Here is a 22,696-nt window from a genome sequence, read left to right as displayed (position 1 = left end):
CCAGCTACCAGCTCAGACATGCTACCAGCACTAGCTTGTTGACCAGCTCATACCAACTTCATGGCCAGCTTGGCCAAACTGATCTGACCAGCTCATACCCAGCTGGACCAGCTTGACCAGCTCAATTTTCGAGCTGATCAAGCTGGTATAACTGCATTTTATAGCAGGAGAGTCATCTCTTTAACAGTATTATTCACAGCGACATTGACAAAAAACCATTGTCGTTTGCTGGCAGGGTGCTGCTGGTGATCTGATGGTCAGGAACATCCAGCTGAAGCATGCTGGGAAGTACGTCTGCATGGTCCACACCATGGTGGACAGTGTCTCTGCCGGAGCAGACCTGATCGTAAGAGGTACGCTTTTGCCGCAGTGGGAACTCCTTTTTGCCTTTTCCCAAGCTTTATTGCCACATTAATAGAGTCAGAAATTAGAAAGCCACACCATTTTTCTGCTTTCATTGCTTTATCTGGAAATAGCAGCCGCTCCACGGTGTGAAATAATGACCGCGCGAGTATCTGAAATCAATGCATTAATCCTGCTCTTCTTGTTCCTTGGAATTTATTGTATTTCCATCATCCGTTGAAGGGTCTCATGTTCCCCTTTTGAATATTAAGTGCGCCTCCCCTTTGTTGGCTGGAAACGTCTACTTTGCCGCGACGCGTCTCTAACCTTGTTGTGCCCTAACGGCTGCCGCTGCGGTGCTCTTGAAAGTCGCCTCCCCTCTGCGCTCTCCCCTCCAGGGCCTCCGGGAGCTCCTGAAGGCCTGGTGGTGGAGGAAATTACACACGCCACCGCGCGTGTTTCCTGGGGCGCTGGGAGTGACAATCGCAGCCCGGTCACCGCGTACACCCTGCAGGCCAGGACCCCGTTCTCCATCGGCTGGCAGGCGGTCAGAACAGGTAGCGAGCCCTCGGAGCCGCCCCAATCCTACACTACCGGGATGCACTGCTACTTTACACACCAGTGAAAGAAGCATCGGATTCCACAGTATTCTGAACGGCGTTACTCTTTTCAGTGTGTGTGAAAAGCTGGAAAAAAATGTTTTCCTCAATTTAGCCGATTCTTAATAACGTATAAATAATAAAGTATATTTTCCCAAAAAATTAAAAAAATTGTAATACTAGTGTATTACTTGCATCCGCTTCCTGGAGATTTAACATCATTGTGTACCAGCGGGCATGTATTTAGATCAAATGTCTGTCCATTTTCAGTTCCCCTTCAATCGATACCCTTTCACGCAGCGGTGCATATCCCTCCCCCAAGAGCCTTAGGCTACATATCTGCTTCCCCCTCCTCATTTAACCCCAGTCAAATGAACTCCCCGTCCTCCAAAGATTCCCCCCTAAAGATGCGTTTCACTCCCGTACACGTCATATCACAGAAACTAGTGCTGCTCTAACTTCCGCTTCTGCTTGTTTTTAAACTCCGGTAAAAGAAACATTAAGCTGCACAGTATTCTGAACACATTTACTCTTTTGAGTATACTGTATTTATTTTGTTTAAAATTTGTACGGTTCTGCCGGAGCTTTTTTTCCCTCTTTCCCCAAATTTAACTTTGAAGTGTAAAAGCATTTTAAATACATATTTCACCCAAGTGTACAATATGCCATTGTTTAAATGAGACTAGTGTGATTGCTAGTGTGATTGCATTTCAGAATTGTGCACGTACTGTATGTTTTATCTCTCAACAGTTCAAAAACCACTATAGGCTGCAGTACATTAGTGGTCGGGGGAATAGAAAATAATTCACTTTCCCTCTGCGACTTCCACTCTAATCTTTACTGCCCTCTGATAAGACATGCCATATGGAGATACATTCATTGAAAAAGAAGTAATCTAAGGTTTTCAGAAGTAATCTAAGAAGCAGGCTGTCGTGTTCCTGTATCTAATGTGTTGTCGGTGGTTCTGAGAACGGGTCTGTATTTCAACAATCAAATTCTTTAATCCTAGTTCCCGATTCTGTACCTGGACAGATGTTGCATGCAACTGTGGTGGACTTGAACCCCTGGGTGGATTATGAATTCAGAGTGGTTGCTATAAACGGCGTGGGTTTAGGCGAGCCCAGCCAGCCCTCTAAGCAGCTACGAACAAAAGCAGCAGGTACGTCTCTTTCTCTTCCCTCTCCCTCCGGAGAAACACATCTGTCTCCCAGATTAAATCTGATTTGATCTCTGCTCCACTTGATGAATCTGCTTGGTGAGCCTCTCACATTTATTGACTGTTTTGCTACCTCTATTCTCTCTCGTGTGCCCTACAAAATGAGTGGGCAGGGCACTCCAAGGCAAAACGGGGGTAGCAAAATAGTTAATTTAGTTAACAATCAATGTCAACAGCTGCGGCTCGTATCTGCAACAAGGATGCAATTATTTAATAAGGAAACAAAGGCAGACAGTAGTTCAAGCCATTAATCCTCTGATTTTTATGCTTTCAGTATGAATGGAAATTTAATGATGCTCATTTTTCCCCTGGTAATGAATATGTATAAACCGAGAGCAGCGCAGTCTGTAGGGGTAGAGATGCTGTTTGTCAGGAGTGTAGAAATTCCGACATGATTAATTCATGCTTACATCAACAGGAACCCTCTAAAAGACCCACACAGGCCATAAGGATGTGATTTGAAAGTGTCTATTTTAAGCCAGTTTACTGTGCGTTTGGCCTGATCTGTGAGTCCCTGAGGAGTGGGGCATCAGTGGTGCCTTTCACATTGAGACTGCACTGCAGCGCCTCCGAGGCAGCCTGCTACACTCTGCGACCGCTTTGTAAGGTAGACCTGCACACCAGCTCCTGAATGCAAATATCGAGCCAACCGATCGTGTGACGGCAGCTCAGTGCATAAAAGCATGCAGAAATGGTCACGGGGTTCAGTTGTTGTTCAGACCAAACATCAGAATAGGGAATGAAAGTTACTTTGTCCGTGGAATGAATGTTGGTGCCAGACAAGGGTGGTTTGAGTATGTTAGAAACTGCTGATCTCCTGGGATTTTCTCTACAGTTTACAGAGCATGGTGTGAAAAACTCCAGTGAGCAAAAATTATGTGGGTGAAAACATCTTGTTAATGATAGAGGTCAAGCACGAATGACCAGGTTGCTTCAAGCTGACAGAAATGTGACAGTAACTCAAACAACTACGTGTCACAACACTGGTATGTGGAAGAGCATCTCTAAACACACCACACATTGAACCTGGAAGTGGATGGGCTACAGCAGCAGAAGGCCAATAAGTAAAAAAAACAAGTCTAATAAATAAATACCTAAAAAAATAGTCACTGAGTGTACAGTATATCAGCTCCTCTCCTGCCCCAAAATCAGCTACCACACCTACCTACCACACATGTAATAAGGCCCTGTACAAAACCTCTACAGACTGCCCTGTTGCACTAGTTTAAGAACTGGGTTTACCAGTACCCTTGGAAAATGCTCATGGTGTGGGCCCACCAACACAGCAATGGCAGGCATTTTTGTGACTTCTAGGACTTCTAAGTAGCAGGGTGGTACAGATCCACCCCGTTCAGGTCTACTGCGCTTGACATTCTCATCTGCAGAGCTTTCTCTTCTTTAAACAGTGCCTGAAGTTGCCCCAGTCAATGTAAGTGGAGGTGGAGGAAGCCGGTGTGAACTCGTCATTATATGGGAGGTAAGAGGATCATGGACTTATAACGACGGCCTGTTTTCAGAGCCACACCAGCGGAATTCTGATGTTATTCTCGGCGGTGACACGTTTTGAATGAGACGGCGGTAATTAAACGAAGGCTTTCTGCCTTTGCCGCTCGCCTCCTGAAAGAAAAGCAGCTCCGTCCCCCCGGCATGCGATATGAAACGGCTAACGCAGAAAAGGAACGGCAAAAACACAACGTGCACAAATGCTGCATATCTGCCTTTGTTCAGTATAGGAGCGGAGCATGTAATATAGCTGTCTTTCAGTGCTTTGTTCCTAAAATCTATTGATGGACATGCCAGAATTATGCAACTATACTCAGGAAGCAGTGACGTACCGTGAGATATTGTCACTGCTGTGATGTGTTCGCAGGTATGAGGCCTGAGGCTAGTCTCAACTTTGAGTGTATTGGTGCAATTATACACTTTTACCAACACGTTTATAAATAATAAAAAAGAAATGTTAACGAACGATGCAGTAACTCAGATTAAAACTTTTTATTATGCCATTTTAATGACAGTTTGAAGTGTTGCTAGGTTACCAGTTAATGATTTCTCTGATACAGTGAATCGCCAGAACATAAACATAACGGTTTGGTTTTGCTAAGTTAAGGAGATACTTATTGTGTGCTAATGTGACTCCATAGAGTTTTCTCAGCCAATCGCAATGTAAGGTTTTGAAGTCGGAACTAACTGTTGTAAAATATCCAATATCTTGACATAAGGTCTTTAAAGGTGTATACTCATCTCTCTCTCTCTCTCTCTCTGTCTCTCTCTATCTCTCTCTCTCGATCTCTATCTCTCTCTCTCTCTCTCTATCTCTCTCTATCTCTCTCTCTCTCCCTCCCTCCCTGCCTCCCTCCTGCTCAAAGCCTGTCCCAGAGGAATTGCAGAATGGGGAGGGGTTTGGATATGTTGTAGCTTTTCGTCCCATTGGCACAAAAACATGGATTCAGACTGTGGTGGCTTCAGCTGATGTGTCAACATACGTCTTTAAGAACGAAAGCATCCCACCTCTTTCCCCCTTTGAGGTGAAAGTGGGTGTTTTCAACAATATGGGAGAAGGCCCTTTCAGTCACGTGACCACGGTCTACTCAGCCGAAGAAGGTCAGTGTATTTCTTCTCAAATATGTTTAATATGTTTTTGTTTAACTTCTTCCCCACTTTGCAATACCAGACATAACTAAAGGCCTGTCCTTGCATTACAATTGTGTCTATCATTTTGGGAGCTACATACTAGCGCATGCATAATCCAAAAAACATTACTCTGCAATCCACCAGCTGAGCCGCAAGATGTTATTATATTGGGATACTGTAACTGGTCTACAAGCAGATTGTCAGCACACACAATCAGTCAAAAGTTGTTGTATAACGATATGGGTACAATTTCGAGCAATTGCCCTGTAGGTCATAATCCGTGTCACAATTGCCACTGACACTGTCAGGATTTTGCCTATAGCATAGTGTGCATTACTGCACTCAGCCCAGGTACCTTAAATGGATACTATGGATTTTCTGCAGTCCAATATCTTCACCCGGATACTATCGATGCTTGATTCATAATTAATATTGTTTGGAGTTTTGATTGCATTGCAATTAGATTTGGTAACTGTACCAAACAATCTCAGATCTCGGAATAAGTGAATGTGGAATTACAGTCATTTAATTAGCCGAGGACTGTGTAAACGCTTTAAATAGACATAGGATGACTTTTTCTTCTTCACATTTTCTATTATATCTAAAGTTTTATGCACAAAACTTAATTGTTGGAATCGGTGAATATGGAATTAAAGTCATTTAATCAACCGAGGACTGTGTAAACCTTTTCATAGGATGGCTTTTACAGCGGGTAAAATAAGTATTGAACACGTCACCATTTTTCTCAGTAAATATATTTCTAAAGGTGCTACTGACATGGAATTTTCACCAGATGTCGGTAACAACCCATGCAACCCACAAAGAAATCAAACCTTAGATGTCCATGAATTAAGTTATGTGTAATAAAATGGAATGACACAGGGAAAAAGTATTGAACACACTTAGTTAAATTTATTTAATACTTCGTACAAAAGCCTTTGTTGGTAATAACAGCTTCAAGACGCCTCCTGTATGAAGAAACTAGTTGCATGCATTGCTCAGGTGTGATTTTGGCCCATTCTTCCACACAAACAGTCTTCAAATCTTGAAGGTTCCGTGGGCCTCTTCTATGAACTCTAATCTTTAGTTCTTTCCATAGATTTTCTATTGGATTCAAGTCAGGTGATTGGCTGGGCCATTCTAGCAGCTTTATTTTCTTTCTCTGAAACCAAGTGAGAGTTTCCTTGGCTGTGTGTTTGGGATCATTGTCTTGCTGACATGTCCACCCTCATTTCATCTTCATCATCCTGGTAGATGGCAGCAGATTTTTTTCAAGAATGTCTCGGTACATTTTTCCATTCATCCTTCCTTCAATTACATGAAGTTTGCCAGTGCCGTATGCTGAAAAATAGCCCCACACCATGATGTTCCCACCTCCAAACTTCACTGTTGGTATGGTGTTTTTGGGGTGATGTGCTGTGCCATTTGACCTCCAAACATGGTGTGTATTATGGCATCCAAAGAGTTCAATTTTGGTCTCATCTGACCAGACTATATTTTCCCAGTATTTCACAGGCTTGTCTAAATGTTGTGCAGCAAACTTTAAACGAGCTTCAACATGTTTTTTCTTCAGCAATGGAGTCTTGCGTGGTGAGCATGCAAACAGGCCATGGCTGTTGAGTGCGTTACTTATTGTTTTCTTTGAAACAATTGTACCTGCTAATTCCAGGTCTTTCTGAAGCTCTCCACAAGTGGTCATTGGCTCTTGGACAACTCTTCTGATAATTCTTTTGACTCTTGCGAGGAGCACCTGCTCGTGGCCGGTTTATGGTGAAATGATGTTGTTTCCACTTCCGGATTATGGCCCCAACAGTGCTCACTGGAACATTCAGAAGTTTAGATATCCTTCTGTAACCAATGCCATTAGTATGTTTTGCAACAATAAGGTTGCGAAGGTCTTGAGAGAGTTCTTTGCTTTTACCCATCATGAGATGTTTCTTGTGTGACACCTTGGCAATGAGACACCTTTTTATAAGTCATCAGTTGGGACCGAACCAGCTGATATTAATTTGCACTGACAAGGGGCAGGATTGCTTTCTGATTACTGATAGATTTCAGCTGTTGTCTTGGCTTTTGGTGCCTTTTTGCACCTCTATTTCTTCATGTGTTCAATACTTTTTCCCATGAAAATTTCATGTCAGTAGCACCTTTAGAAATATATTTACTGAGAAAAATGGTGACGTGTTCAATACTTATTATTTTACCTGCTGTATAGTGCAATTGCTTATTTTTCTTTCTTTAAGCCTGAATTTTCTGGACATCTCTGCTCTCTCATTCCTCTGTAGAGCCGTCCGTAGCCCCTTCCTTGATATGGGCACGGACCCTGTCTGCCTCTGAAATTGGTGTGTACTGGGAGCCTGTCTCCTTGAAGTCCAGCAGTGGTAGAGTGCTTGGTTACGAGGTAAGGCAACGAGCGACAAGTACATTGCAACTCACAAACCAGCAACGCACTGTTACTATAATAGGCCGTCTAAAGGACAGTATGCGCTTTTTGTAGAACCACAGCATGAAAAGCTACGCTATCATGGGCAAATTTTCACAAAGCAACGGGAGAGCTTCAAAGGGAGGCCGTGTTCACAGCTTAATATTGCTCAGAGATTCTTTGACCCAGTGAGTTCTTACAAGACAGTCATCTTTCAAACGCTGACACGCAAGCTTCGCAGTGGCCTGACCCCCCGCCCCAGCCCTCAGGGCCTTATCCCTTCTTTCATTAGCTCGGGATAATTTATAGCGTTTCCTGCTTCTGCAATTTTTATCGACACAAACCGCACGCTCGTACACAAGCCCCGGATGACTAATGGACTAATCAATGTAATTGACTCCCGGAATGAAATAAAAAAAGCGTGTGTTTTCATACAGTAAGGGAGGGCGGGAGCCAGACCGGGAGATGAATGTCTGCGTTGGGTCTGGTCCTCTCTCTCTCAGGTGCTGTACTGGGAGGAGGGGGAGCCGGAGAGCGAGGCGGAGAGGCTGCGGGTGGCGGAGACGGCGGCCAACATCACGGGTCTGAAGGGCAGCACGTCGTACTTCGTGGCGGTGAAGGCGCACAACAGCGCCGGCACCGGCCCGCCCAGCGCGCCCGTCAACGTCACCACCAAGAAGCCGCGTGAGTCCGCTCTCGGGGGCGACGGCGGGGTCGTGTCGCCGGCTATTTTTACGCGCGTTATTCTCGCGACTCGCGCAGGCGGGCGGGGTCTGGGGCTGAAGGACTCCTGACTCCTGACTTCCTCACTCTCAGCTGCTCTCCTCGCCGCAGTCAGAGTGTAGCACTTTACAGATTAATTTACCCGCGGGAGGCGTAGTCAGATGGTGAGATTTAGATTGCTGGCGGTATTTTAATAACAAGGTTTCAGCCTGAAGTTTGGTAATTATCTGATACCCAGGAATGTGATTCTGAACAAAGTGGAGCGTTTAAGACACAGTGGCTGATAAGATAAATCTCTCCATCTCAGCGGAGTGTTTGTGAACTAATTTCAGCTAATAGACTGAACAGGCAATTAAAGTTGTTCCAAAATGAATAGTCAGCAATTAAGACCGATTCTTAAGCCGAAGGTTGTAATAGATTTATAGATTTGCCTTTTCTGAAGCATTGACATTGTGAGATGGGATTCTTCCTTCTGTGGCTGTTGCTTTTGAATGAGGTGGATTGCATAGACAGGTGTGGGTGTGTGTGTGTGTGTGTGTGTGTGTGTGTGTTTGTGTGTGTAAGTGTGAGTGTGGTTTCACTGTTTCTGTGTGTATAATGTGTGCTCCTAAATGTATGCCCTCTCATTTAACACATGCCCCCCTACTTTAAGAGATAACACTGAGAGAATTTAAGAGTATGTTTGAGTATACTGGAAATCATATATAAAATGTGTTCATGAGCCAACTAAATGAAAACAATTTAGAATTCAATGCTTCACCACTTCTGAAGCATTTAGAAATTGTAACCCTAGAAGAGTCAATTTAAACATTGCTTATGGAGATACTAGAAGAAGAAAAGTAATTCAGGTAGATTGAAAGTATCGATGCCATGTATTAACGCATGCATCTGTGTGATTGGGTGTTTTTCAGCACCAAGTCAACCTCCAGGGAACATTGAGTGGAACCTGACAAACTCCAAGATCTTTTTGAATTGGGAGCATGTGAAGGCAATGGATAATGAGTCGGAAGTGATTGGATACAAGGTGAGACTTTAATTTGAGTTTTAATGGGCAAAGTTTCAATGGGTAAAAAAGTATCTTTAAAAAATATATATTTTTTTAAGTACCTTTATTTATCACTGTGCAGGGCATGATGTGCTAAGACAATTATCTGTTATGCTGGTTTAGTTCAGAGGCCATTTTGGCTGAGTCATTGGTCAGCAAATGGAGATGATGTCTATCCTCCCAGGATGCCTTTCCCCTGTTTGAGTGTCAGAATGTTAATTAGTGTTTCCTGCCCAGTCTCCCTGTCTCCAAAAGCTTGAAGATCCTTTCTGACAGTAGCTGCCCTCAGCCCGTAGACCTTTTAGATGGAGCATAAATTCAGTAATGCCAAACCAGCGAATGTAGATCTTTTTTTTCCCCTTCAGAACAGACCTTGTGATCAGAAATGAGGTTTCTTTACCTGACAAGGCCACGCAGTGTTAATAGTCTGTAAGACGATGCGCTGCCCTTTTCTTGCCATCCTGCGCAAGTGTGTAGCACAGTCAGTAGGGAGCGGATAGAGTAGGGGCTGAGGAAAAAAATAGATCCTGCTTTTCTTGTAAAGAATTAATTTGCTGCCAGTCTTTTTTGGGTAAGTTGAGGCAGCCCTTTCAGATGTATGCCCAGCGGTGACACGGAAGCAGCTGGAAGCTTCAGGGGCTATTCTCTCACTGAAGTTCTGCGCCATTCCCATCCGCCACTCTGGACCACCACAGAGGCTGCGCTAGCACCTCTGATGATGATTTGCAATTCATATTATCTTTTCTTCAGCCCCTACAGAAAAAATGGATCAATATCTGAAGATTACAACCCCACAATAATAGGCAGAATGCTCTATTTTCACAGATTGCTGCATCTGTTACATCCTAAATGCATCTCATTTTGACATAAGCATTCAGAAATGAACTATTTTGTTCATATTGTGAAGGCATTTTACAGGGTGGAAAAATAGAACCCCCCCCCCTCCAAATGCAGTTGACATGCAGTTTTTTTGCATGCAGTTTTGGTTGTATACTGTTGGTTACTTAAGGCCTGCGCTAGTAGAATCAAGAAAAGCAAGCAATAAAGTGAATTGTTCAATGAGATGGGGTGAGAAAACGAGGCAGGGAAGTGCAAATGGCTTGTTTATCTCGCTATTTTTATATGGGGAGAGGGTACTGTATGTCTAAGTGTAATGTTTTATACATGTAATACATATTGTTTCATCACAGCTACTAAACATATGTATGCTGTATCTTAATCCTTTTTCTGTTGTGATGTTTACAAAAAATTGTCTGGCAAAAATTTGAGCTGGCTGGACTGGCCGGTAAAATTTGGGCATTTTCCCACCATTGTGGCTAAAATTTAATCTCCCAGGCACCCTGGAATTATATTGCCTTTTAAGGTCCCAGACTTTTGAAAATGATAGAGATGGAAGTTTGCTGAAGTTAAATCCGTCTTTGAAGCATACATGGACTGAAAGTTTGTATTGTTGAAGTGGGGGAATGTTGCTGTAACTTTATGCACTGTGTGTTACAGTAGGTCAATGCGCATGGACTTCCACTGCAAGGAAATTTCCAGGCTAGAGCAATTACAACATTAGTAAAGCTGTAGCAGTGATATGCAGTTCATTCCAGGTTTATTATCTGATGTGTAATATATTTAACTTCATCACTACTCACAATGTTTCACTTGCCACCCTCTCAGGCTTCTTCTGGACCTGCTCCAGCTCTTTCCTTTCCTACATTACCCAGGACTACTTTTGGCAGCCGCCTTCTTCAGTGGCTAAATCGACACAGCTAGCTAGCTTGACATTGGCATGTCAATACCACCTAGCTAGCTAATAGTTCTTATCTAAAAGGCTAAAGGCCATGTCCCCAGTTACCCATGAAGCCGTGCAGTTACATTATTATCTATTGAAGCAAAACTTAATATGTTCTCTTGATAAGTAATTATTTTCTCATAGTATTAATATTACAGTTGAGTTGAAGCCTATGTTAAACTGCCTGCTGTGGCAACATCACTATGCTATGTTACGTCCTCTGTGAACTCTTGTCTAGCTGCAGAAAAGTGAAATACTAGAAGACATGAAAATAGGATCTGGAATGTGTTTTTATATCACCAAAATGCTAATTTTAATAAAGTGCCAAAGTGTTTTAGCTTGGAAATTTTCTTTTAACACCATTTTCACTAAACCTGTTGTTAAAGGCCATGCACACAAATATAACACAAACACACCCACAAACAAACACACACACACACACACACTCACAGCTTCTAGGATGAACGTCTAATCAACACCGTTTCTCTCCAGGTGGACGGGGCAAAGATCAGTGTTTATACACCATGTCGGACATTTCCTAATTTAGCGCTTTTCTTCTTTTCTCCTTTCTGGAGAGGTTAGACTAACAGAAAAAAAAGAACATGCATAATTCTGTTAATTCTGTGATTCTTCACCGCTGCGTTCTTAATTGAAACTGTCAGCGGTTCCAGAGCCGACCGTGATTAATGACGCCGAAGAAGCACCCAGTGAGGCCAGGCGACTGTGCCCGTGGCCCCTCTCAGGACTCCTCTCCTTCCCCCAGGTGGTGTACCGTGAGAACTGGCACAGGAGGACCAGCGTGGTAGAGACCAACAGGACCTCAGTGGAGCTGGAGCTTCCCCCGGGGGAGGACTACCTCATCGAGATCAAGACCCTGAGCGACGGAGGGGACGGCAGCAGCAGCGGGCCCATCCGGATCCCCAAAATGTCCAGTAAGAGCCTCCCGTCACCTTCTCCACCCAAAACACCTGCTTCTGTAACGTTAATTCATCCGAGCGCACGTTCCTGGGCAAGGCGCACGTTTACATGAATTTAAATTAGGTTTATTTTAAGATGGGTGTTTATCACCTGCCACAAATATCATGTTACAAACTGCACAAATATCATGTACAAAAACCTTTCTTGTTGCAGATTCCATCAGTGTTAGCATTCTATAGCAAACAAAGAAAGTAATCATTCATTAAAGCTTTATTAAATCATCATTCAGTACACAGTACACATGGATTCATTTAGGCGCTTAACTTATCCAGGTTCCCGATAGAGGCTTCATAAATGTTACAGGAACGTGCGACTCCCTTGTAACAGAATTGTAAACATCTGACCTTTCTGTATTGCTAACACATTTGAAATGTAATAGCTTGTTGCTATGGCCCAGACAGAAGCCTGCCATGATGTTTGGAGTGACCTGTATGTAAATGTACTGATTGCACTTTTATGATATGTTTCAGTGCTAATTGTTTCCTCTTGGTGTTTTGTTTTATAGGTCTTAATTCAAATGGGTGTTGCAGTTGCGATGTCTGCAAATTACCTGCAGTTTGTGCTTTTATGTTTTTTATAACAACAAGATGGGTTTTGTAGAATATAAACTTCAATTGATTGGTGATTATGCTGAAGAAAAGGTACACATTCCTAAACAGTCATAAACATTAAGAGAAGTACCTTTACTTAACTGTGTATCTGCTACATAATTTTCTGAATAACAAATGAACTGCATCACTTTTTGTTTTTTTGCCATTCTGTATCTCTGCCAATCCATTGACTTTTTATAATTACCAGTTATACAAAGACAGGTTATATTTATTCAGAATCTAAAGACATAATCTAACATTTTATAGATTATGAAGTAGAAGGTAGGCTGAATTCAGATATTCGGAATCAACGGATATAGATATGTCCATGAAGAAAAAAGAAAAGAAAATGAACCAGTAATTTATATAGTTTTAGCTATGCATATGAGGAGAACTGAGGTCAATATGTATAAATGTCGCACAAATTGCTACAGAGCATAAAATGCAGCTTATACTTGACAGTTTAAATTATGTATGGAGGTGGTTCATTTTACTCATTACATCTCCTATCTTTAATGATGTCTGCTGATTGACTTGAAAATGTGAACATCTGTCAATAGTATAATCCAGATGAGCCAGTGTAATTACCTGAAAAATAGATAGTTTAGTCTAATTGACATTTCTGGAACATAATTTGTATTATTGATCCCCACGGTGGAATTTCTTTATCATTTCATCGTTCAGTCAGGTCTGATGTACATTAATTTAATTGTGTGAAATCTCCAGTATGTTGTTCGATTAACTGTTGTTTTCAAAAATAAATTAGTAGGAAAACACTGGCCAACTGAGTCTAATTGAGAAAACATTAATTGCTGTGAATAGTTTTGATTGACTCAGTCTTACTTTTTGGTATCATATATACCTCATAAGTTTTGTCCCGAACAAGTTCAAGCCAAGTGAACAATTTCTTGAACAAAGTAAATTCCCAATGTTAAGTTTAAAAGGTTCTACAGAATACGGTATGTTTGCATAACAACAACATCAATACAGTAGTGGCTGGTTTCCAATACATGGATTAATCCTAATCCTAAAATAATCCATGTCTAGGAAACAAACCCTAGATGTCTGGTATTATACTATTCATGGATGTGAACCTGTAGTACCAGCAGTGATATGCCCAGAACATCATTCATGCAGTGATTATCCTCAGATCAGAATCAACCTTTCTTTTGGTGATACATTATTTGAAATTATCTGATTTTGTACTTCCATCCATAATGTTTTGTAAAACTAAGATTCAAATGACTTATTTTGATGCTTATTCTAAAAAAGAAGAAACCAATAAACAACAAAAAATGTATGAATAATGATAAACGTGTTTTATTTTGCTTTAATGATTTAATACTGTTGTATTAACATTTAGAGAGGTCTCTGTGAGATACTGAATATAAAATAAAATTTCATGTTGAAAGTATTCTGTGTCTTTTTATTGCATTGTTTGATATTTTGCAATGTATTTTTAGCTTGCTATTTAACTGGAATATTGTTATCTGCTGTTTACTAACAACAGATTCTGCTTCTATTTGTTCAACTCTGAAGCTACATTTAGAAATTTGTGGGAAAAAATGTATTTTAAAATGGAATATTGTGATGTTAACCACCTTTTGCAGTATATATTGCTTTAAAATAATTAAAGTATTATTTGACTCTTTGGCTGTCTGTATTTTTAAAGGTATTCACAGCTGTTGGTGGACACATGGCTGAAGCTAAAATGTGTGTTTTAAAATATTATTCAGAAGGTTCCCATAGTGAGTGGCACTCATGAAGTGTCAACTTGTCAAAAGGTTCAGCAACAGAGGTGTCAATCTATATGTTTGGGACTGATTTTAATAGTATACCTGCTTCTTGTGGCAGGCTATTGGAACGTCCTCCTTGCAATGTAAGAAATATAGGGAAAGGCATAGTTCCCAAAACAGTGCAACTAGTATTAGAGAAGTAAAGTCTTCCATTTTGAAAGGGAATGCAGACCATTTTGCATTTATGATAGTTATGCTGCAGTGAGAGTCTGTCTATTTACACAGAGAATCAGTTTTTGAACTATATTGTTGCTTGGATACCATGTGTTCAAATAGGAGTGCATGTCAATTGTTAATTACAGCACACGTACCAGCTCTTACACTGAATAGAGTAATGTGCTTTAAAAGATTCCTTCACTCAGAGAAAAAAATGTAATTGCTTGTGAGCTGCTATGTGAGTTGCAATTTACACATTTTTAATTCCTCTCTTACTTTCCCACCTTACGCAGTGTTGTGTGATTTGCCTAATTATTAATGCAAATCAACCAATTGTGTGGCAACAGTGCAATGCATACAATCATACAGATATGAGCTTCAGTTAATATTCACACAAACCATCAGAATGGTGAAAAAATTTTATCTCAGTGATTTCGACCATGGCATGATTGCTGGTTTGAGTATATCAGAAAGTGCTGATCTTTTGCGATTTTCACGCACAGCAGTCTCTAGAGTTTGCAGAGAATTGTCTGAAAAATAAAGAAACGGCAGAGCCAGTGAGCGGCAGTTCTGTGGGCAAAAATGCTTTTAATGAGAGAGGTCAGAGAAGAAGGGTCAGACTGGTCAAAGCTGACAGGAATGTAACAGTAATAACCTCACATTACAACAGTGGTATGCAGAAGAGCATCTCTGAACACACGATGCGTCAAACATCTAAGTGGCGAAAACCAATAAGTCTACAAAATAAGTCTAATAGTCTTGTATATTCAAGATAAAGCTAAAAAATATTCATCAAGTTGGTATTTAAATTGTGAGATTTTCTGAATGACACATCAGACTCAATAGAGCTAATTTATGCTAATGAATTTAATACTGCGCTGCAGTATAACAGTTTGTATATGTATACAGTATATTAAAGTTAAATATTACCAAATGATTATGTCCATCTGACTCAACACAATCATATGTTATGCTCTCAAGTATTTTATAACTGAAGGTGTCCTGCAGTTACCTGTCGATGCTGTGGGACTCTGGTCCTTCTTTCTGGGCTACTCTCCAGCAAAATGCCCGCTGATTTTATTTTATTTTTTCACTGAAAGCAACATTTTGACCTCAGGCTTATTTGGAATCGTCCGTTGCAAGTATTTGAGTGAAATGAGTTTCATCTTGCTTGCTAGAACTAGTCCCAGCACACTTGACAACACCTCCTATGATGCAAGGAGGGCAAGGCCTTTCCCGGGCCTTGTAATATGTTCTGATTAGGAGCACGGGAGAGGCAAGAAGCAGACTTGAATGCTACTAACATTAAATGCCGGGGCTTAGGTCCACCTTGCCAATCCGGGCAGCCTGGCTCAGTGTAACAGGGAGTCAAACCCCCATTAAAAACCACTGGTTACTTTTGAATCTCTCTGAAACGTTTGTGGTTCCCCTCATACTGATTTGGGGATTGGTTGCCCTTATTTCATTAGAAGAAATGATGTTTGATATAGTATTTAGGAGGATTCTAAACTAAATTACTCTGTTCTGTGGATGAGAAGGTGAGACGGACCTTTTCTTTGGAGGAAGGACATAAAATATTGTACAATTGTAAAATATTGTACAATAAGTACAACGAATGTCCAAATATAAGTTTTCTTTTAAATTATACCTACAAAATTGGCCCATTATATTTAAATTCCAAGGGGTTGCTGCAATTTTCATTTCAAATTTTATTTGAAAAATGATGGCTTTCAGGAAGCTGGGGTGATGTCGTATATGTACATATGTGCTTTCAACTGCCCAGCGTAACATTTTAAAACGTGTTTTTTCTCACCTTGTTTGTGCGAGGCGAAGGTATAAATACATAGACCTTTATTTTGAGTTGATATCTGAACAGGAGCCGTCATAACTTTTAAATATCTTTCCAAGTGTAGCTGTAAAATATGAAACTGGGCTAAGGCATGAAATGAGGACTGAGTCAAGGCCTCGGTGCTGAGGAATGACTACGGCCCAGCCTTGTGGAGGAATAATCTCGTCAGGCTTGTTGACAGGTAAGTGTCTGCACATCAGCATTAATCTCTGGAGAACCACTCTAAGTCTCAGGTATACCCAGGGATTTAACTGTAAATACCAGTCCGGTTTAAAAATGGAGCAGGTGGTGGTAAGGAAAAGCTCTATTTAATGTGTGTACAGACTGTGTGTGCTCCAGTGCTGTGGTGAGGTCCAAACACAAACACGCTGTTAGCAATGGGAGGCATTCCACAAAGGAGATTCTTCACTCGTTTGGCCTGCATTGAATTATCCCCCCTGTCACTGCTTGACATAGTGATGAAGATCAATGTTTGAGCCTCACACCCTGCGATCAATTGACTACTAATGACACATAAAATGATACACACTATTGTAATTGTCTCAGATAAGCACCGTGACTACTTGTTTATCATCATGAAGTGGGGATCATTAAACAACCGCTTTTGGCTCATCCTCTTGTATTCAATAAGTCGTACGTACAATGCTGTACAATGTTAGCTTGTAAGTCACCTTGCTCTCTCAATTGAACATTTGAAGGGCATCCCTTGGACTGGACTGCCAGGAGTGTTTCTCCTTGCCTCAGAAAAACTGAGTGAGTGTTTACTTGTTTATTTAGTTTTCTTTTTTCATGAGAAATATCAAAATGTTATATGACTTTGTGTTAGGGGGTTAGGGTTGTGTGGTTTATCATTACTGTTCATGGATCGGCCTATATTGAAAAGGTGTTCTGTGTGCACTAAAGGCCATGTAACACTTGTTTTTTCATTTTCATGCGACTTAACTTTACATTATTGGCTTGCTCCATTAACCGAGCTAATGCAAGCTTGCAGTTGTTAAATAATGCCATAGTTTCCGGAAATGTTATAATTTTGTAAAATAGTCACCATTTTTGTTGATGTAAAACTACCTAGCTTGACATACTCATAACTTGTAAAATAAGGAAATTGGTTTTCTGGTTGTTTGTTGTTTGTTTGTTTGTTTGATGTCTGGTTGTGACCATTTTGTGTTTGTAAAACATTTGGAAACCATTGCAAATACAAATAAAAAGGCTTCTGGTATCACAATATTTAAAGGTTACAGGATGTATATTTTGGCATTTGCAAAGCATGTATGAATGAAGCTCAGATGTACAGTCTGTAAGCATATCTTAAAAGGGGAAAGAAAGTTTTTTAAGACTGATTTATCAACAGTAAACAGGTCTGTGGCTGTTGTCCACAATAAAAAACATAACAATTCCCATAAGGGCAATACTTTACCCATCAAATTGAAAGTCACCCCCCATCTTTCATTGTAACTTTTGCTGCCTCCAATTCAACCTGGAAACCCTGAATCATCCTGATTCGAGATTGATTAAATGGATTCCTGGTGGTTTCTGATTCCTCTGCAAGTGATCAATTTATTCATTATTTATAGTAGATTGCGATATATAAATGCTTACCAATTAAACTGTATGGAATTTAACACTAGCAGAAACATTTGAATAAGCAGAAATAACCATTTAAAGACATTTGGGGGTTAAGGCCGCACTGAAGAGCACACTAACACAGTCCACAGTATCAAGCAGGGCATTGGCTGGGCATAACTGCCACCCACAGACCGCTAATCCTGTTTGTCAGGGTCCCCTGGTGCAGCCACTCTCCCTGCAATCAATGTCAGGGTTAATTTATACACCGGCCTCCTTCCTGGTGGCTCTTAAAAAAGCTGCGAGATAGCGATCTGTTAATTCAAGTATAAAGTATTAAATATTCTATCCTCGGGCCAAGTAATGGGTCAAGTGTGAGTGAGAGTGATAGCCGGAGCGGACTCGGATTTCTCAGAGAGAGACTCAGAGCCCAGATTTAGTACGGATAGAGTACGGCGGAACAACTCCCTCTGATACGTCTGAGGGAAAAAGAAGCGATGACTCCAAGCAGCCGAGATGTGTCTTTGTAATGGAATATGGTTGTTGAAGTTTAATTTTTAGTGGAAAATATGACACAGAAGAAGCTGGAGAGAAAATGTAAATGGCTGAGGGTGTGCCACGTATTCGGCCAGTTTCACCGACACAGATTAAGTTTAGTCCTGAACTAAATTGAGTTTTGTATGGAGAATCTTTGTGTGGTTTAATATGTGTCTGTGAAACCGGCCCATTGAGTCTCGTAACTCATACATAAAATGTGAAGGTTTTGCGGCCTTATAATTCATCTTAAGTGTTTAATCACTGAAGTGACAGGAGCCTTTGCTGGAACCGTCCTGCTTTCCTTATGCTGTGAGAGAATTCCACAAGACTCCACTGTACCTGTCAGAATTATGATTGGATCCTCCAGCGCCACTGGGTACTTTATGAAAGTAGGCCAAATCAAAGTGCAGTCTGAAAGGCTCATCAGATACACAATATGCTTGACTCGCTTGAATTGTCTGTTCCGCTTGCAGGTGAAATATATCACATAAGATACTTTGCACCAGAATTGAATGCTTAGTGTTGGTACTGTATGTCATTTCAGACCTCTCTGTCAAAAAAAAATACATACATATACTTTATACTTTTTATTTATTTATTTGTATAGCGGTTTTCACAGAAGACTGTCACAAAGATGCTTTATACACAGACACTTTATTTTATTGTTCTGTTGAATGGTATGACCATTTTTGAGGACATCGCTGTTTGCCAAAATATCACTCAACAGAACTACTTTTTCTAGCATTTCGTTCTGAAATACAGAAGTGAACTCTCAGTCCTGAAACTGCAAAATTAGTTTTTATCCCATTTCAGCAAACAACATACCCACAGAAAACCGTGAAATGTAGCACATTGCTTTCAAACGATGTGAGATATCAGTCGAGCAAATTTTAGCCAAACCTTAAATAGTACTTGCAAAAGAGTGTAATGCACATGATATGAATGTGTGATTCATATCATCCCACAAGGCATAAGGGAAAAAAGTCACAAGGTCTCACTGGGCACGGCGATGTCAGCGGTCATGGTCCACTGAATCATTTGGCATCGGTTGACAGCATTGTATCAGCTGTGGTGACACTTGCACATCCATACAGGATCAACTCAACAGAGCTGTCACAAATTATTACCCCTGGGCAAGACCAGTATCTGATTGAGCCAACTCTAGGTTTGACATCTGTCTGTATCAAAATACCTCAGATGCACCTGGATGGCACTGTGCTAAAACTCCATAGTAATTCCATATATCCTAGATGGAGGCATCTGAGCCAACTTGTTTTGTCATGAAAATCCAGCAAACCCTGTTGGAATAAAACAGCTCAAGCTAGGTTTTGAAACAGCTAGCAGCTGGTTGACCATTCAGACCAGCTCCACACTCAACATTTTTTAACCAACTCAAGCTATGTTTTGAAACAGCTCGTAGCTGGTGATTTCAAGCTGGTCATAGCTGGATATTACACCAGGGAAGGGCAAATGGTCATACCTGGGCATAGGGACATTATAACAAAAACTGGCCAAACGCAATTCACTGATGAGACAATCTGTTCTGAAGTCCATAGGTGGAAAGTAGTAGTTGTAAGGGATTTGTTTGTCAGTTTACCTGCTGTAAGCACATAGATTTTACAATTACTCAATTACTACTCAAAGTACTGATGAAGGTCCTTTGACCAAAACGTTTTCTGTTTTTGTGATGAACCTTGCACTGCTCCACAATGCTTTTTGCAACTGACTGCTCCCAAATTTTTTGTGGTATGTGAGACGACCACATAAACCATTATAGACATTCTATGACTTGAGCCACAACACCTGGCCATATTTTCCAGTGATAACATCTCAACCATTCTTTATGGTTATGTTATATGTCATCTTATATAGAATATTGATTATTGACATCAACCATTGACAGAAAATATCCATTTGTGTATAGAGAGCAGACATGTCAGTGCCTAGGGTTTCTATGCACTTTGGTCTTCCCTGGTTGGCATTACATTACATTGAAGTTATTTCACTGAAGCTTTATCCGAAGCGACTTACAGTTGATTAGACTATGCAGGAGACAATCCACCCGGGAGCAATGTGGGGTTAAGGGCCTTTCTCAAGGGCCCACTGCTGTACTGAACTTATTGTGGTTACACAACCTTCTAGGTCCCAGTCAAGCAACATAGCCACTAGGTTATAGGCTGCCCAATATCACAGCAGTGTTGACAATATCACATTAGCAGTCACAGTAACATGGAAAGAAATACAAGTTTTCTGTTAGCAGAATGACAACTCATCAGGATTTATGATGCCAATACTGGGTCACAGATATACAGACAGAAGCAGCACTCCACTTTAATGAAGGGGAAAAAAATAGCACCAGTGAAGTGGGTTAGTGGACAAAGTAATCAGAGGACTGGAAATGACAAAGAAAATGTTTTAAAGAGGCAGTTGGCACCCCAGGAGTTTTGAAATCCAGGTTAAAACATTTGTACTCTGAAAAGTGCTACCTTAAGCCATGTGGCCTCCAAAATGACACAAACAGCTGGAGCTCAGTTTCACAAAGCTGTTTCCTTTACTCAATACAGCGGCAGGAACACAGTCCTGAGTGTAGTAAATGTGATTGTAAGTCAGTAAAAGAAACCGTCATCTAGCTGGTAGCTCAATTGAATTGTGTACCTGCATTGCTTTACATCAGTCACATCCCAGCTGACCAGTTGGGATTCTAAGCTTTTTTTTTTGCAATGTGTGGCTAGTAAAGAGGTCCATAGCTCTACAAATCTGGTAGAGTAAGCGGGTGGTAAACTGGCAGACTAGGTGGCTCTATAGGTGAACAACTGGTTGAACCAGCTGGAATTGAATTTAAGACGGAATTTTCAGCAGGGTTGCAACAGACTAAATGGTAAATGGTTGCAATTTATATAGCGCCTTTATGGTGGGGTGTGTCCTGGGTACTTGATATTTAGTGGGGGAGATGTATAGTCTTCCCTGTTTGATAGGTTAGTGCACAGCAGTAACTAAAGCAGTTCCATTCAGCACCAAACCAAGATAATTACATTGTTTATTCATTAATATATTTAATCTAAATGTAATCTACATATGTGAGTTGTCCTGACTGAACTATATATATGGGGCAGCCTGTAGCGTAGTGGTTAAGGTAAATGACTGGGACACGCAAGGTCGGTGGTTCTAATCCCGGGGGAGCCACAATAAGATCCGCACAGTCGTTGGGCCTTAACCCAGCATTGCTCCAGGGGAGGATTGTCTCCTGCTTAGTCTAATCAACTGTACGTCGCTCTGGATAAGAGCATCTGCCAAATGCCAATAATGTAATGTAATGTAATGTAATGTAATGTAGTATATGCTCCGTTTATGCAGTATGCATGTACAGCTGACACGTTCCTGTGCATTCATTCAAACATTGGTTTGTAACTTGTTTAGTAATGTACTGAGGGATGAATTTGCAAGGAATACACTGCAGCATTTATGTAATAAATCCTAGATAATGGATCCAATGGCCACAATTAGCACAAAGAAGACTTACCCTTACTTACTATCGTATGATTCTGTGCTAAATGGCCGTGCCTTGGGGACAGACATCCAGCGCAGAATTGCAGGAGACGAGGATGCCAAAAGAAGAGGAGGCACATGAAGTGCAATGTCCATATCATGTGAGATCATCACAGACAGACCGTAGCTTGAACAGCAGACACAGACAGAGTAGCAGGGCATCGGTGGCTGCTGGCAGTGGAGGTAATGTGGCTGGTATAACAAAGGATAAGCCCAGTGTGAAATTACTGTGAGAAATAGCCTCCTGCGATTTGTTGATTATATGTCTCGCGGCAATGAGTGCCCAAGTACTCAAAGCCTTAACTCTTACAGTAACTTCTTACAGTATAATGGAGACAAGATGTTCCCAATGTGGGGTGTGTAGGGTGTTAGGAGGGCTTCAGGGGCCGTGACAGGGGTAGGAAGGGTTAGGTATTGCCTATCTTAACCTCCGTCTTGCCCACCCAATCAGAGATTGAACATTTGGAACAGTGGACACTGGCCAAAAAAATTATTATTACCGTGCATGGATTCTCCCCAACCAAACGCATATAGAGCAAGACCTAGTAAAGTATTTGTATAATTTTGCCACTGTAAAGTTATAGTTTTATAATTTGGAATCAACGGCTTAATAATACCTTTAGTAAACACTGAAAAAAATAATAAAAGGAACATACAGATGATTGTGGATGGATTGTGGACAGTGAGTCTAGATGAGTCTGTGTGTTGAGTACAGTTTTATCTCTGATGGCAGGGTACATTGTCAGAACTTGATTAGGCTAACTGATATGGTGTATTTGGCTGTAGCAAGGTGGCTAGTGAAATGTGTACATTAATAACATAAGTTATCCTGTAAATTGTATTCAAAGCCTGCACTACTAGCCCAGAGTTACTGTCTGAGCCACAACTGTGCCAAACAATGCCCCTTTTCTGGGCTTTTT

The 22,696-nt window shown here is 41.0% G+C and overlaps 1 protein-coding gene across 1 annotated transcript in view; it reads left to right on the top strand.

Annotated features, from left to right (window-relative positions):
- Window positions 1-13,743, top strand: part of LOC133109767 (contactin-4) — a 101,234-nt gene extending 87,491 nt beyond the window's left edge. The window contains exons 14-23 of the mRNA XM_061219340.1: window positions 236-353; window positions 741-899; window positions 1,951-2,100; window positions 3,564-3,634; window positions 4,527-4,761; window positions 7,077-7,192; window positions 7,717-7,897; window positions 8,848-8,960; window positions 11,525-11,693; window positions 12,245-13,743. Of these exons, the coding sequence (XP_061075324.1) occupies window positions 236-353; window positions 741-899; window positions 1,951-2,100; window positions 3,564-3,634; window positions 4,527-4,761; window positions 7,077-7,192; window positions 7,717-7,897; window positions 8,848-8,960; window positions 11,525-11,693; window positions 12,245-12,339 (1,407 nt within the window). The 3' untranslated portion in view covers window positions 12,340-13,743. The remainder of the gene's footprint in view (window positions 1-235; window positions 354-740; window positions 900-1,950; window positions 2,101-3,563; window positions 3,635-4,526; window positions 4,762-7,076; window positions 7,193-7,716; window positions 7,898-8,847; window positions 8,961-11,524; window positions 11,694-12,244) is intronic.
- Window positions 13,744-22,696: the final 8,953 nt, after the last annotated feature.

This window comes from Conger conger, chromosome 14 (assembly GCF_963514075.1).
Source record: "Conger conger chromosome 14, fConCon1.1, whole genome shotgun sequence".
Taxonomy (NCBI): domain Eukaryota; kingdom Metazoa; phylum Chordata; class Actinopteri; order Anguilliformes; family Congridae; genus Conger; species Conger conger.
The sequence above is the reverse complement of the archived record's forward strand: the minus strand, read 5'-3'. Positions and strand labels throughout refer to the sequence as shown.